The following is a 16,002-nucleotide window of genomic DNA, read 5'->3' on the forward strand; positions in this document are numbered from 1 at the left end:
GGGGGAGAGAGAAGTAATACGGTTTCCTGATAAAGCTGTGGAGAGTATGTGCTGTGCAGGAACGAACGCTAGCTCCGGTCCTTTTTACTGTGGACTCGATGTCCTGACAGGCTGGTATTTGTGCAACCTGCACAAACACAATACTGCACCATGATTACAAATGGTGAAATACAATGTAAAACTACCGAAAAATACCAGCTCAATAAAACACAACCGCTCAACTCTACTATACCCGCGGTCAGAGAGCGTTTACCCTTTGTGATGTAATATGACGCATGACCTTAAAAAAAAGCCGTTTTTAAGAGCAGAGCTCAAAATTGCTCCTTTCCCTCTGAATTCCTGCCCTTATGTCTCGTAAAACATATCAAATCCTGCATTCACTTTTTTTATTGTAAATTTCAAACAAGTTTAAGCATAAATGTAGAAAAAATAACAACCTGCAAGATGCTCTTTAAGAGATTCATTGCTATCGGGATGTTAAGAGCATTCCATGAAATATAACAAAAAGTGTATCTCGAGCCGGTTTCTCAAAACTTACCTACCCCACCTTTAAGGGATATTTTATTATTTTCTCAATACTTCTGACAATAACAGCATTGCACTCGTTGCCTTATTTCCAGAGATTCAGGAAACAGGAATCTGGTAAAACATTTAAAAATGGGTCAAGCATCAAACCCTTTAAAAATAACCTTAGATTTTACATTAATAAGAGATTTTTACAAGCAAAAATACCTACTTTATTCCAAACTCAGAAAGCTTTCCTTATTTCCTAAATCTCCACAACTCTGCAACTGTGGCAAGTGCAAAGACATGTTCAGGTCTTTCCATATTAATATCACAAATGTAGCTCACATTTATAATCATTTTTGTTAGATTTAAGCAAGACGCCAGGACACATCATTATTGTTATTTTCTATTCTCCAGGTAAACAGCTCCCAGGGGAGATTTTGACCTCTATCAGTGCTGTTGAGCTGTAATTTCACGAGTCTTTCCTCATGTGGTTTTATCATGCATAAACACGAGGATGCACACAGGGGACTACAGGTGGCAGTAACGTGCCAGGAAATGGATCAATGTCTCAACAAAGGCAAGGAAGAAGAAGACTAGAAGCTAGTCAACATGGATGTAAACAAAGGCAGGATTTGATGAATCTGAAAAGAAACAACCAGAGACTAGCAGAGAGCATTAAGCACTTCCTCCTCTCTATCATATTAGTGCTGACTGTGTCCACCTTCATTTTTAATGCACTAATATCAAACATTTCTGACGGGCTCATAATTCTCACTTTGTCACGTCTGACAGTTATTCCTCTGTTCCTGTGCTCGAGGCACGTTTCCGAGCACAGTCATCTGAGACACCCTGACAGCACACAAAAAACAATCAAATGAACGGTAATACTTCAAGTAACTGCAATCATCAGAAATTACACAATGCTCCCACAGTGAGACAGAGCGAGTGGGTGGACAGAGTACACTGTTTTTATTAATCATCAAAACCTCCGTAGGTTGATAGATGAAGTGCTAATTAATTCCTCATGATTATACAGAGGCAGATCATCATTAATAAACTGCATAACATTTCACAGACGAGTACAGTGTTACATATTAGTTCAACCTCAGGGGGTTTAAACTCAATAACACTGAGATATATGTGTTATTTTATGTTTTTCCGCCCGTGAAGGCAACACAAGAGGATATGTTTGCACCGCTGTGGCTGAGAGCTATTCTGAATTTAATGAGGAATGCATTTGGCTGGTTCTTAGGCATGACAATAGATACTGGTTACTGTTATTACACAAACACAGCCTCACCTTGCAATATAACAGAGAGACGAGCGAGGGAAGAGAGCGGTAACAGAATCACAGAGACAGACAAACGGGGGGGAAAGCGGTAAACACCACCGAACACTGAGAACGACAATTTAAATATTTCACCGGTTTTCAGAGTCAGTGTATTTTTGGAGAGAACACATGTGTAAGGAAGTATTTTCCCAACTACTAACACATACAAACACTGTAAACAAGGCTATGCGCCTGAGTGCAGGGAAAGGATTAGTCCGGCTTGTTTCTAAAGAGCTCTAAGAACTGCCCCCCCGAGGGGCAGCTCCTCCGCATACCTTCATCCACTTAGCACATATTATAATGATATTTGTTGGCTTTACATATCTCGTCGACTTAATTTGCTCAGGTTGTGAAATATCTGATATTTTTCTACCTCAATAGATTCTTATGTCACTTATGCACTGTAACTTTTATTATTGTATTTTGTATTATTCTTTTTAAGGTTGTTTTATTTGTATTCTCTTGGGTTTAGTGTCTGTTTTAAATGTACTTTTTGAATTGCCTTGTGTTGAAATCATAGACTGTATATTGAAATGTGCTCTATCGATAAACTTGCCTTGCGTAGTGATGCCTCACGTTTTAAAATTACATTTAAAAACAGCAGTATTTTTTTAAAATTAAATAAGCTTCAAATATAAGACCAATGCATAACCTTTTGTTTTTGCATAGATACGGAGCGACATCTCCATTACATGCTCAGGGAAATATCTGTCTCTGAAGTTGCTTAATGCTACAACACGTTAGCCTCCTTCCTGCTATAAAGTGTGTCAGCTGTTTGCCGCTGAGCAGGTGAACAGGAAGAGGAAAACAGCTGCTTCTTGAAACTAGGTTAATAACAATGGTTAGAGTAAAAGAAAACAGTAAAGTTGTGTGTAGTAAAAACACATTGAATGACGGTAAAATGCCACGGGAGCTTTTGCTGGGTATTAATAATCATCTCTGTGAATTTGTCACTACTCCATTTGACATAGTCTTCTGATATATTGTTAATATGAAAACAATGAGCACAGTTGAACAAATATCATTGATCATCTGTGGATTATACACAAAATATCATAGACCTCTATTGTCTTGGGATGGAAACAGATACCTTTAAACTAATTAAACACACACTATCCCCATGGTTAGAAACCACTAGTAAGCAAATACGATCCTTGGATCAAACTGTCTAATAAAAACAAATGTGTTCAGTATGGATGTAATTGTATCGGCTCTTAAAGACATGTTAGATCTTCTGGCTCGAGGAGATTTCCCCCAGATCTCCTCTCCTCTGACATCCTCTTCCACTCTGTTTCCCAGACCCATCATTACCTACACAAACAGTGCATTATATCAGCGACAGTCTGTTTTTATTTTCCTCAAAGCCCATTTCCTTTAGCCGTGTGACTGACAGCTGTGTGTGAGCATGCATCATTATCTCCTTCACAGAGCCTGTCTGTAGTGTAGCCTGTGGCAGACCTCAGTCTCGCAGTATAAGAAATGACTTCGCTTTCCACCATGCGCCACGCTTTCTGCATCTGCAGGTGCGCCAGCCACACATTAAATGAGCCAATGGGATGTAGGTAAGCTGTTTGTCCCGCGCATCTGGAACTACATGCATGTCAAATCAGGTACTAATAAGTTCATTAGATTCAGCTGGCGGAAGACGAGGCATAATGAAAGACAGTGCTGTGTTCCTGTTCCTGGAAACAGGGGTCATTGCGGTCAATAAACCGTAAGAGGGAAAATGAATATTAAAAAATGAATGTAAAATGCATCATTATAGAGGACTGGAAGCACAAACATGTACTGGCTGTTTTCATATTCTAAAAACACGAGACACTATCTTTTCTTTGTCCAATTAACTTCTTATATTATGATTTAATGTACTGTACCTATACACAGGCGCAGTCAAACGTTAGGAGGAATACTAATGCACTTCCATCTTTCATTTGAGTTTGCTTGAGGATTAAAATGCCGGTCATGTCTTAAGTTTAAGTCTGAGGTTTCAGTCTGCTAATAAGATCCACAATACAGCGTCTATGCTAATGCCTGGGTAGATACTGCGCAGTAGATAAATCATGTTTATAGATTGATGTCCTCCTCTATGGCCTCTGTGAAAATAGGAGGATTGCTTCCAATTGCATCTAAATATGAGCTTTATGCATGCAAACACGCTGCATAATAAAATACTGCATGCATGGAAATGGAATAAAGAGTCTCGCTTGGCGTTTTAAACTACAGCCCACCACACTGCCGCTATTATCTGCTGTTTATATTATAATATGTGACAATGCTGTAAAAAAAGAACGCTGCTTCTTTGTGTTAATCCTGACAATGTGTCAAGTATAAATCCAGCGGCACCGGGAGGGACACATCAATTCAAAGTGAAATCAATTCTATTCCCCTCCTTCCTCCGCCTCTTTCTTATTTTCTTTATTTCTCCCACTCTCCTGCTATCTATTTCTCGTTCCTTCTCTCTAACAACTATGTGAGCGGCAGTAAATGTAATTACAAAGGTGTGGGTTGAGGGGAAAGTGTGTGGTATGGCGGGCGGGGGGGTGATTGCTATGCATGCACAACAAAACGTTAAACATTAAAAAGCTATTATCAGAAAAGGGAACGTTTTGGCAGATATATGGCGGAGGGCAGCTCCCGCCATATGTTTGTTGAGACGGGGACAACAAGTCAGGTAGTAATTATCAATCATCATCAGGAGAAACTGTCAAAACGCTAGGATGGGCACGCTCTGACTAGCGTTGCCATGGAGACAAGCCCACATCTCAGCAAGTGTGTGTTTACCAGGAAATTAAAAATACTCTCCCATATTTTAATCACTCATTTATTATATCGTGTAAATGGTTTATTTTAGTTTCTTCAACTTAGAGCACAGTTAAATTGAATATGTGTGTTTGCAAGTGTGTGTGTACATGTGTGTGTACTTTACGGGTTTACTGCCAAACCAAACTAGGGAGAGATTTTTCAGGGATAAAGTTGAGAATAATTTTGGTTGTGGTTTATGGTTTTTGGTTTTACACCCATTTCCTTGCCTTCTGGATCAGGCATGTTAGGGGTTACAATTAGCAGATGGTATGTAAATGGAACATTCTCACCATAATAATATTAAGATAAACGTGTGTTTGTGTACATACATAATGTATTTGGCATTTCTGAGACCATACTGTTGCTGTCGTACACAGACTCTCCATTTAGACTGTCCCTGTTAATATTCCTCCCAAACTACAGAGGCTTTGTCAGTTTTAATTTTACATATTCCTCTTTTGCATGAACTACTTTTACATACGCCAGATGCTTTCAAATCAAATTTCACTCCTTGCTATTCAAAGGAGTGATACTATTTTGAGAACAGTGCGCATTAAGTGTGACTCTTTACAGATGCACACATGAGGAATGTATCTGGAACGTTTCAAAATGTTTCTAACGACAATGTTGCCTTCAGATGACAATACATTTTCCGTGTGACCTCAATCCATTTCCCTTCCAGGAATCAGGATTATTTTCACTTAAAACGCGCTCTGGAAATTAAATATATAAGCAAGTAAACATGAAAGCAATTTAGAGAGGAAATGGTGTAAGTGCTGTATGAATTTTGCTGCTTTATTATGGCAGTAATTTGGAGGAAAAAAAGGGTTGTGTTCTTAATTCATTATTTGTGCGCCGTTGTGCATGCTCCCCCTGGGGAGAAGCAACATTACTCTTTCATCAGATCAAATGAAGCGAAGCCGTGCCGTTCCAGGAAGAGCCAATTAAACTGTTCAAAGAAGTTTATTATTGCGACGGATTATGAAATCATTCTCATCAGATTCATTGGGGTGTGTGTTTCGGTAGGGGTGTGAATGTGTGTACTTTACCACTGCGCAAACTCATAAAAAAAAAGGCTGTCGACTCAAGCTTTCCATTTGCAGAGTAAATAGAAAATTATGGAACGAAGTCACAGTGTCACATGTTTTACAAGATGATTTTTACAAAACTTAATTCATAGTCAGAATAAGCTGTAATTATGGGGAGGAAATACTTTTCTACTGCTTTTTGTTCACTCTGTTGGCCTCATGTGATCGCCTCATGATGGTACCCTTGCCTGTTAAGTACTTATTAACACACATAACATTCGAGACATGGCTGGGTTTAAGCTTAACCCAGATCCACTGACTGACACTCACACTGAGGAATGCAATGACCTCTGACCCCCAGGAACTTCATAATATCACCCAGTATTTAGCTCAAACCACAAACTAACTAGATTAAAATCCAACAATGAACAATATCTTTCTCTGTGTGTATTTACTCCGATAATCTAATCTTTGCAGTCAAGAAAAAATAAACAAAAGCACTATAACACAAAACAGGCTGTACATATCCGACAAGTAAACAAGTCACTTTAGCTTGTGCGTGCTTGTGCCCAAAGTCTTGGAAGTAGCTCTTAATGACTATTGTTCCGGGGAAAGGACATCTAATTTTTCAAAGAAATGTTAGGAGCACACAGAGGGACTGTCCCAAATACACACTCCAAATGTAAAAACTAGGCAAAGTTACATAATGTGGAGGATTTGCTGAAAAAAAAAAACGGGATAACCTTCAAACACTTCCACATCATTGATACTGACAGACTGCAGCAACAACTCAGTAGGACCGCAGCTTTAAAAATACAGTATTTCAATTTGGCTTTTCGAGAGAGAAAGGGAGAGGGAGGGACTATTGGGGGGGAGAGAGAGAGGGGAGGGGGAGATGAAAGGGAGCAGTGGATAAGCTTCAAGGCTTATCCTATTCATTACTAGAGGAAAAAAAATAAATCACAGCATCGACCTATAAATAAATGAATGCCAGGATAAACACGGGGCCCATGCATCAATAAAACATATGTATTCTAATAGATCACGCTCTAGTTACACTAGATGGGATTGAGTCCGCCAATGAGCCCAATCATAAGGACTATCATTTTTGAGAAGCTACACAGCATTAAGCCAGGGTGATTATAAATAATCGTCATTCTCATAACAAAATGGGCCAATGCATACTTGTATCCTTCTTTGTTTATGGGGTGAATTTAATTGTATTTTATTCCGATAATCTAGAAATAACGTGAACAAAACAAGCTTTCCTTGGCTTTTCAGTAGTTGCGTATTCCGAGAAATAGCACTTTTTATGATAAATGTTTAAAGCAGTTGCCAGTAGTGAACCTGTAGGCGTTTTTTCCCCCCACCAAAAAAAAAGTCTGAGTCATATTGAAAGAAGAAAACCTGAAAAACATCCACCACAATCACTTAATCCTCACTTTGCTGCAGTCATGTAAAAGCGGGGTTACAATGATTTTTGACGTCACTCAAATTACACAAGCTCCTTTAGGGAATAACAAGCAGCAACAAGTCTGTACCTGCAGACATGTGAAAGCTGCTCGACACTTAACCCAGAAACGCTTGAGCTGCTCCTACACAGGCCTCACAGGCAGAGACTTTGTAAACAGCGTCTACAGTTACACTGATGAGTCAGAATCCAGGTTGCAACATGCTGCTCCGTCATTTTTATTACGGACATTCAGGAGGTGTAGCACAACTCACATCTGGCCTTTTGTGAAAATATGACTCTCAATGTGCCGTGCTCTCCAGCTCCACCATGTCTCTTTATCATGTAAATCATAATCTTGCTTGATTTAAAACATGCTCGCCAACAGTGGCTCTTCCACGTTTGACAAGTGTATTAATGGAATAATCATCCGAGCCATTATGAATGAGGTCAGGCCGGCGTGGTCAGTTCGAGTGTAAAGTAATTAATAACATGCCGCCGCGGTTTAGCAGAGTTTTAAATTACAAAACTGCTTTGAAAACAAAAAATGTTCCCACGTTGGTCGATATTTTTATCTCCTTGCCTGATAATGACCTGTCAAGTCATTTCAAGCCGTAGTCGGTGATCACTTTGTGACTTTTAGGGAGCTATGTTTCCTACCAAATCACTCTTACACAATACACTCTTTTGATTAATTTCATATATTGTACTTTGTTGTGAAAATAAACGTGCCGAAATACACTTTAAAAAAAAGTACTTTAAATGATCACTCAGAGAGAACATTTGAGACAAGGTCATTGATGTTAACATCTTGTGATAGTTGCAAGCAGTAGCAAGTCTAAAAACTATTTGGTGGTGCGTTCAAGGACACAACGTCATCCAATGTTTGAAAACACATTCTTTTATCGTTAATGTTTTGACTACCCTGAAGGAAAAACCACACATTGACTAAGGTTACTGTGAATTTGATGGTGGCTTTCATTAGAAATGGTTTCTGCAAATGCAGCAAGAGAATTCAAAACACTCAGCTCTGCAATAACATGTGATGATGGTGTGATAATGAAAAGGTGACTAAATTTCCACTGTGATGGATCACCGATATAAAGAGATTAGATGTGACTGCAAACAGATTTTCACACTGTAGAGAAAATATCATCCTGAAAGATATGAAATTGCTCAAATAAAAAAGTATTCAATGTCTTCAGTTTGGTTTCAAAGGAAAATGAAATGTGTAAATGCTATTTCCTGTACTTAACATGATTATATAAATCCTGCTTTCGAAATTATCTAATCTTATTAAAAGGAAAACACAGAAATGCTTCATACATTGTCCCTCCTTGAAATCATATGATACTGTGGGGAATTACATAAAAAAAGCTTTGTCCTTTCCTGCCGTATCTAATATTTGATTTCTGAATGATCAATCAAAGTGTCTTTTAAGAAGAATATAGATTTTTATAAAATGTCTAAAGAATATTGTTTGTTTTGAAACATGCTGAGGAGGATGCGACATATTCTCAGCCTACAGTAGTGACTGCCTCTGAGGCATATATCTGCATATCAGAGGATACAGAACATGTAGCCTGAGAGGCAAAACCCAGGGCAAAGTCAAATAGCAAATCACTCACTGCTGCTCCTGAGCTTATAGCTGTTAGCGCTCAGTTACATATAATTAAAAGCCACTTTCATAAGTGCATCAACACCTGACTGCTCTCATCTGGAGTCTGACCGTGGACCATTTGAATTGGTTTTAGTTAGGAAATAAAACTGAGACTGGTAAAGTGGGTGAGACAAAAATAGGAAGACTTGTTGCTATAAGTGAAGGAGTAAACATGTGTGTGCTTACTTCCTCTAGTAGTCAATAATCATTGACCAGCTCTGCTCTCTGTGAAACCTTTGCTCTGTAAATAACACGTACAGACTTCTGAAAAGCTTCCTGCCAGATGCTTATTTATCTCTGCGCTGTTTGCTAAAAATAGATAAGCAGCAATGCAAGGCGATATGTGTAGAGCTCGTGTGTTGCTGCTGATGACATAATAGGGATAATCAGCAAGATTGTGCCTTATTCAGCCCAAGAGTCCTGCTAATGCTGCTGGTGCCAATGGAAGTGAGTGCTTTTAGTTAGCATAGCGCTGCGGCATCAATTCTGCCTGTGCATACCATAAATAATAAAGCAATAAATAAAACACATCCTGCTCATCGTATTTTAAGCCTAGTCACATTGCATGGCACGTTAATTAATGCTGTGCATAACCCTATATCATTCATATAATATGCATCGTTCACTCCTTGTATAAACATCCTTTTACAGATAAGTAAGGATATGACTATGTAGTGTTTGCGTAGGCTTGAGTCCATGTCCTGATTCTGACATGTGACTATACGGCGACATATGTGCACTTTTCTCCTCTAAATGTCTCCTCTATGGCCTCTGTATACCATCGACATATGGACGATGAAAAATTCATGGGCTGGTGGTTAACACAAATCAGCAGAGGAGATGGGAAAACATGAGCTTAGCAAGCAGTCTGCCTATTACATTAACAGACTGTCATGGGACGATATTGGCGAATGCATATTACATCTAATCTGATCCCATGTTTACAGAGCGAGCGAGAAAGTGGTTCAAGTTGTGGAAACAATGACATCATGCTGTACGTTCCTCTGGCGACCCAACCCAATCAGGGAAGCAGGAATGAATGTTTTTAAAAGATGTTATCCTAAAGTACAGGTTTCACATTTTTGCATGTTTACTGGTTTTCAGATTTTTCCTTTTCCTCATCTCTCCGACTGCAGTGAAGAATTTCAGTATCAGTTTCACAAAGAGATCGAGTTAGCGAACAGGAAATGTTTTTTTTCTGTCAAACACAGATGCAACTTACTCAGACAGGCAGAAACTCCCTCATAAATACACGCAAAGCAACCACAGATGGGCTAAACTCGCACACACATGCACCACATTACAAAAATAGTACTTTTCTGTTTATGATCAGTGCATCTGGACAATGTTAATATATCGAGGTATTGCATTGTTGTTGTACTCCTCTCGCCCTGGAGGATTACAGAGAAAAGGATTGCACTGAAAATGTTTATTTTTTAATAAAAATCAAATCGGCACTGAGTGAGAGATATTTCAAACAAAACACAGAGCGGGGCATGAAATATATATTTTCTGAGCCAAGTAGAGAGACCTGGGGAATATAGGGCAAATGAAAAGGAGAAATGGGAGAAAGGGAAGAGGGGGGGGGGGGGGGGGGGGGGGGGAGGAGGGGGGGGGGGGGGGCAGGCAGCCCCTCTCAAATGCTTTGCCTCAAACATGATTGCCTCACTAACTTTCAAAATGCTGTTGATTTAGGCAATGTGCACATAAGGAGTGTTGGGTTTCTGAAGGAGTGGGGGAGGGGAGGGGAGGGGGGAGGAAGGTCAGCAGTTTAGGGGAATAACTTCAGAATAAGGGAAAATGGGAAATATGTCGCTCATAATGTTTTCCTTAACAGGCGCCCGAATGAGTAGCTGTCAAGACATCCTGCGATGTACATCTTGTTTAAATATATAATATGCTGCACCTCTGAGTGGAGCCTACAAATGTTTATGTTATTGCTTTGTAGCACACTCAGTATCCATGGCAAATGAAAGTGAGTAATACTCACTAATCATGACTGCTAATAACAAAACCTTGAACCACGTCAGCTGTCATTCAGCTCTGCAAAGGCCTGGCCCACTCAAGCTATTTGTAGCTGTTTCTTACAGCAGAGGAGCCTCAGCAGTGCCAATATTATTATACTACAGCACAGTATGCAAGGCCTGTAACCTTTAAGGTTTATATAAGAGCTTGTTTTTCATTCAGTGCTTCAGTGCACGCACAATAAGTACTCTATGTGTGCTAGTGAGGTCCTCCAACTTATATTTATTTTCTACAATGTGTAATATTATATTCCTCCTGGCAAGAAATGAAATTGTGGACACAAAGTAGCTTGGGTATAATCAATCCACGCTGGCAGGGAATGCGTGATAATTATAAACAAAATCTGTGTCATTCCCCGTGAGGACAGCAGCTGCAGGGGTGACAGGCGATGCTGAACATGAATATGGATCACAGGACTTAAGATCTGCTAACTGACGCAACCGCGGTGGAGCTCAGGCTGGCGGTGACGTAAAAAAAAAAGACATGAATATAGATGGAGTTAGATAAAACACAGTCTCCGAAAACTGTCATTGTCAAACCAGCAACGACCTTAAATCATGCTGTGACGGGAGAGCAAATATTGAAGATATCAAAGTCATTGTGTACACACGAGCAGCTGAGGTTTCATTACTCACCTCCAAAATTACAGATAAATCAGTACACACTGCAATGTTTAAATAGAAATATGCTGCTGATTATATAATCAATCTACATGATTATGGTGTACCTGTAGTTCTGGGATGAAACCATAACCAGAATATCAAAAATAGACTGGATTTCACTGGCAGGTTTTAATCTGATTGCTACATTTCACACAATACTGTACCAACAGGCATTTTTCTTCTCCTCCCCGAGCCTTCTCCACCCCCTGAGGTAGCCTGACACACTTTCATGAATTAGCCGATACAAGACGGAAGGCTATTAGAGCTGCCACAGCAGATTTGGCTGAATCCAAAAGGTCAGAATTAGCATCCAAAGAAGCGTAGAAGAAAGTCCTGAAACTGTTCCCCAGATCAATTTTTCACTTTTTAATATTTCACAGCTGCACAGTATTCCTTCTTATGCGTCCACAGTGCTGGTATTCATCCTAATAAAGGAGGATTTAATATGTTTTTTATGGCTGCTTTCTCATATGCTTCCTGGTAATGGCAGGAGGACTTTGCTCAGCAGTTGTGTATGTTTCTGAGCACATATGTGAGAACGTTTATGTGTGTGTTGTTGCCTATAACGTAGACGCCCTTGAGGCCTTAATTCACTTTGGCAGAGTGATGAAAATTACTTAGCTCGGCTGTTTTAAAACAAATCACCTAGCAGCAATTCAAGAAGGAATACAGGCTTGCTCAAAAACGTAGTAAACGGTCATGTGAATAACATTAGAAATGTAGCTGCCTTAGTCAAAAAGGAGACATAGAAGTCCCTTAGGCTCTGAGAATAAACCTTTAGCTTAAATGTGGCTCACAGAGGAATGGCATTATTCAGCCAAGTGAATGAGCAATAGCAGCCACAGGATGTTAGCGTTACTATTCATAACTTATTTTCCAGAGCCTAAAACCGTTTTCCCTTCTGGTCTCACCTCTGCTGCTCTCTTAAAATGCAATTACCTACTGGCAAATTTACAGGAAAAGAAAAACAATGGCTTTTGACCAGAGGAGCCGTTACTGTGAATGTCAAATTGATGCTGCACAAGAGCCCGCTGAGCTGCGCTGTGCTAGAGAGCAGAGGAAATATAAAAGGGAGATGAATCATATTACTGCTTTTGTTTAAGCCCAGCTCGGGGTTAATAAAATGTGTGGATTCGTAAGCGGCGGGGAAAGCACGGTGAATGGCAAATAGACATGTTCCAGCACTTCAAATTCCTCACTACAGCCACAGAATGCTTTTCTGAGGTGTGACTGGTTAGTGTAGTGTGTTTGAATGGCGGTCACTTGTGTTCATAAACAGAAAGACCCCTCTGAGACTGAATGGAAAACATATTGAAAGCCAATGATGATGAATTGTCTTGTATTGAATTGAACGAAAATGACAAAATAAAAGTGATGACTGACATGAACAAAAACTGATGATATCTACACAAATCCAAATAACTGCTACGGAAAATGTAACATCTACACCCACGGCAAGGACTAAAATACAAATATAGAAATCCTGAAATCTGTTTATCACTATTTTGTTTATGTTATAGTCATTTCATCCGAGCCAAGTGAGAGGTGTTCAAAACGGTTTTGGTTTGTTTAGCAGTGAAAACAATGCATCTCCAAATTTTGCATTTTTTAAATATTTGTCTTTAACTAAAGGATTTGGTATTCCTTTATGAAGTACATAACATATTATTGTATTACTCTAGTGAAACACCTCATTTGACAGCAGCAATGGGCTCACAATTGCAAGTTTAAAGTTAGTGTGGAGGTGTGTGGCGCAGTGGGTTGTGCGTAGGTGTTGGGATCAGGGGGTCACAAGTTCAAACCCCACTGCGGTCAGCATGTCATTGTGTCCCTGGGCAAGGCACTTCACCCCAAATTGCTCCTGTGGGGATTGCCCACAGTATTGAGTATGTAAGTCGCTTTGGATACAAGCGTCTAACAAGTGATATGTAACCACAGATTGTCTTTTTTCTTATGTAACACAATCTTCCTTGTCAAAAGCTGCATCCTACATTACCCATAAAGCAACTTGACTTCACACTGGTTGTTGGAGATGTGGGTGTTTTATGCTAGTAGCTGCTTTGAGCTGTTTTACCTGAATAGAAAAGCACTGTCTGCAGTAAAGGGTAAACATGCTCTTTCTGTGGTTTCACAGATACATCTTGTTGTGAACGGACAGCATCTGTATCTGGTTTTGGAACCCAAATGTTGGAGTAGCTCTTTTCTTCTGACCTTCGGTTGTCTTCATCTCAATTGCCATCCATGATTAAAATTAGAATTTTAAATGGTTTCAAGTGCAGTTCTTGTTTTCAAATAGCTTGGCCCAGAAAGAGCAAACAGTGTCCATTTCCCACTAAAAGCAGACTTCAACAAGTGGTCATTGTAACCAAAATGACATAATTGAAAGTGTGAGATGAACGGTGCAGGGAGAATGAGTGCATGTGATCTCAGGACAGGAGTAGTTAGATGTTTCACGGGCTCAATGTGCAACACTTGAGACGCCATAAACTGCCACTGTAATGGCTGTTGGTATTGCAGATGAGCTGATATGATAAGGTATCTAATCGCCAGCTGTAAGCAAAACTCACCGAACTCGTCACATATGCTCTCGTACTTCAGCAGGGCGGCGTGCTCGAAGGTGTCCCGGCAGTACAGGACGCTCGTTCTGCCGCCCAGCGCCGCGATGCCGCCCAGCGCCAGTACCGTGTGGTCGATGGTCAGAGAGGACGGCTGCTCTCTGAGACGTACTAACACCGAGCGAAACCGGCAATACTGGGGGTAACTGAGGACCAAAACCTTCCGCCCATCCTCCTCCTGGCCTGAAAAACACAGAAAATACAGAGAGACAGAGTTAGGAGGTCAACAGAGATTAAAATAAATAGTTAAATTCAACAATGAAAAGGGAAATCTGAGCAGGGAAATGTTTTTCAAGTCCTCATGTAAGATTTGTGGAGAATGGCAGCACTTCATTTTACATGACATATTCACTCTACTATACTTCTCTTCAGGTTTTATTACTTTATTCCCTCTCATAGATCATCCCCTGGCTACTATGATATTCTGGCACATATACTGCCAGTGTGCTGTGAATACGGTCCTTTTATTTCTTACTATTGGCCTGAAATTGTAAGGTTGCCTGTAAAGTTTGAGATTCGAGACGTTTATTGTACTGTCACTTTTGCTGAGTAAGATATAAATCTCAACTGATGAAGAAATATAACAAACAGAACCTTTTTAGTGCAGCTGAGAGATGCCAAAGTATATATTTTATTTTCATACAGTTTCAAATGTCTTGGGAAGGAATACATCTGTGTTAAAAGGCTGAGTAACAAATGCTGGCAAAACCCTATTTTAAGATTTTCAGATTTACAGGTTTAATGTCATATACTGTACACAGCGAGTGGAGTAGTGTAATGAAAGACTTGGGTCACAGTTCCTCAAAGAGCATAAACCATAAATTAAAAAAACAGTGAAACTCATCTCTCCTGCTTCCTGATTTCACACCTCATTGATCAAGTTTCAGGAAATGCACCACAATCAGTAACTTTGCTCCACTTGTGCAAATTTAAATAGTGTTCATCAAAGTTTCACACCTTTTATTATGAAATGACACTTGATGTCACCTGTACGCATAGTTACTGTTGTTGGGCTGCATGTTTGAAATGCATGGAAATCATCGCGTTTGAGTGACAGGAGGAATGTCAAGAACAACTCAAGGTGCTTAGATGTTTAAAATGACAGTTCATTTATGATCCATGGCGTCTAGAATGATGATATATTAGGGAACAAAGCTCTTGTTTTTTAAACTCAGGTAGTTGTGAAACCTCTTATCTTATCCAGACGTTACAAACCGCTTTGGGTGTGATGTTTTTTTGAGGTGGTATGCAATAAATATTCCACTGAGAGCATGTTAATTGGACTGATGTATATCGCAACTACCATGAAAAAAAAAACCTGAACAGGAAGTGCACACTGAGCTGACACCAGAAAAAGGAAGATATGCCGAACAGATATTTCATTATGACAACATGTAAGAACAAGACTATTGTAGTACAGCAGTCAGCTAACACACTCACAACATGTTTGTGTTTAGCAGATATAGTGTTTACCATATTAACCAACATAGTTAAGCGTGTTAGCATGATGTTTATGTGTTGCAGGTCATGAAAACATTTTGAGCCGACGGTGGTAAACTATTCCTTTCTTTCATTTTAATTAACCTCAGATATTCCTCATGTACGCACTAATATTGGCAGATGATTTCAGGTACTATGCACCTTTTAAATGCAATAAACTGCAACCTGCCCTCAAACTACAGTCTTTCATTCCCTTGAAGATTTTATTATCTCAAGTTTTTTTATGATTCCTGTAACTGTTTGAATTGATTGTTTGTGTAGTTGTGTTATTTCTGTTTGTGTATTATACGCGTTTTGTATTATACGGTCTCGCTTGAAAAAGAGATCTTAATCTCCATGAGAGTGCCCAGTTAAATCGAGACTACATTTAAATACAGTCTCTGTTAATTACATTACAAAAACCTAGCAGACAGATAAATG

The 16,002-nt window shown here is 39.5% G+C and overlaps 2 protein-coding genes across 2 annotated transcripts in view; one reads left to right on the forward strand and one right to left on the reverse strand.

Moving 5' to 3' along the window:
• ptpn9a (protein tyrosine phosphatase non-receptor type 9a) overlaps positions 1–16,002 on the forward strand; it is a 411,924-nt gene that overhangs the window by 243,802 nt on the left and 152,120 nt on the right. The window lies entirely within an intron of this gene.
• Positions 1–16,002, reverse strand: part of arid5b (AT-rich interaction domain 5B) — a 95,983-nt gene that overhangs the window by 28,992 nt on the left and 50,989 nt on the right. The window contains exon 4 of the mRNA XM_010793955.1: positions 14,035–14,265. Within this exon, the coding sequence (XP_010792257.1) occupies positions 14,035–14,265 (231 nt within the window). The remainder of the gene's footprint in view (positions 1–14,034; positions 14,266–16,002) is intronic.

The sequence above is a fragment of the Notothenia coriiceps genome, unplaced genomic scaffold, assembly GCF_000735185.1.
Source record: "Notothenia coriiceps isolate Sejong01 unplaced genomic scaffold, NC01 NC01_scaffold00037244, whole genome shotgun sequence".
Classification (NCBI taxonomy): domain Eukaryota; kingdom Metazoa; phylum Chordata; class Actinopteri; order Perciformes; family Nototheniidae; genus Notothenia; species Notothenia coriiceps.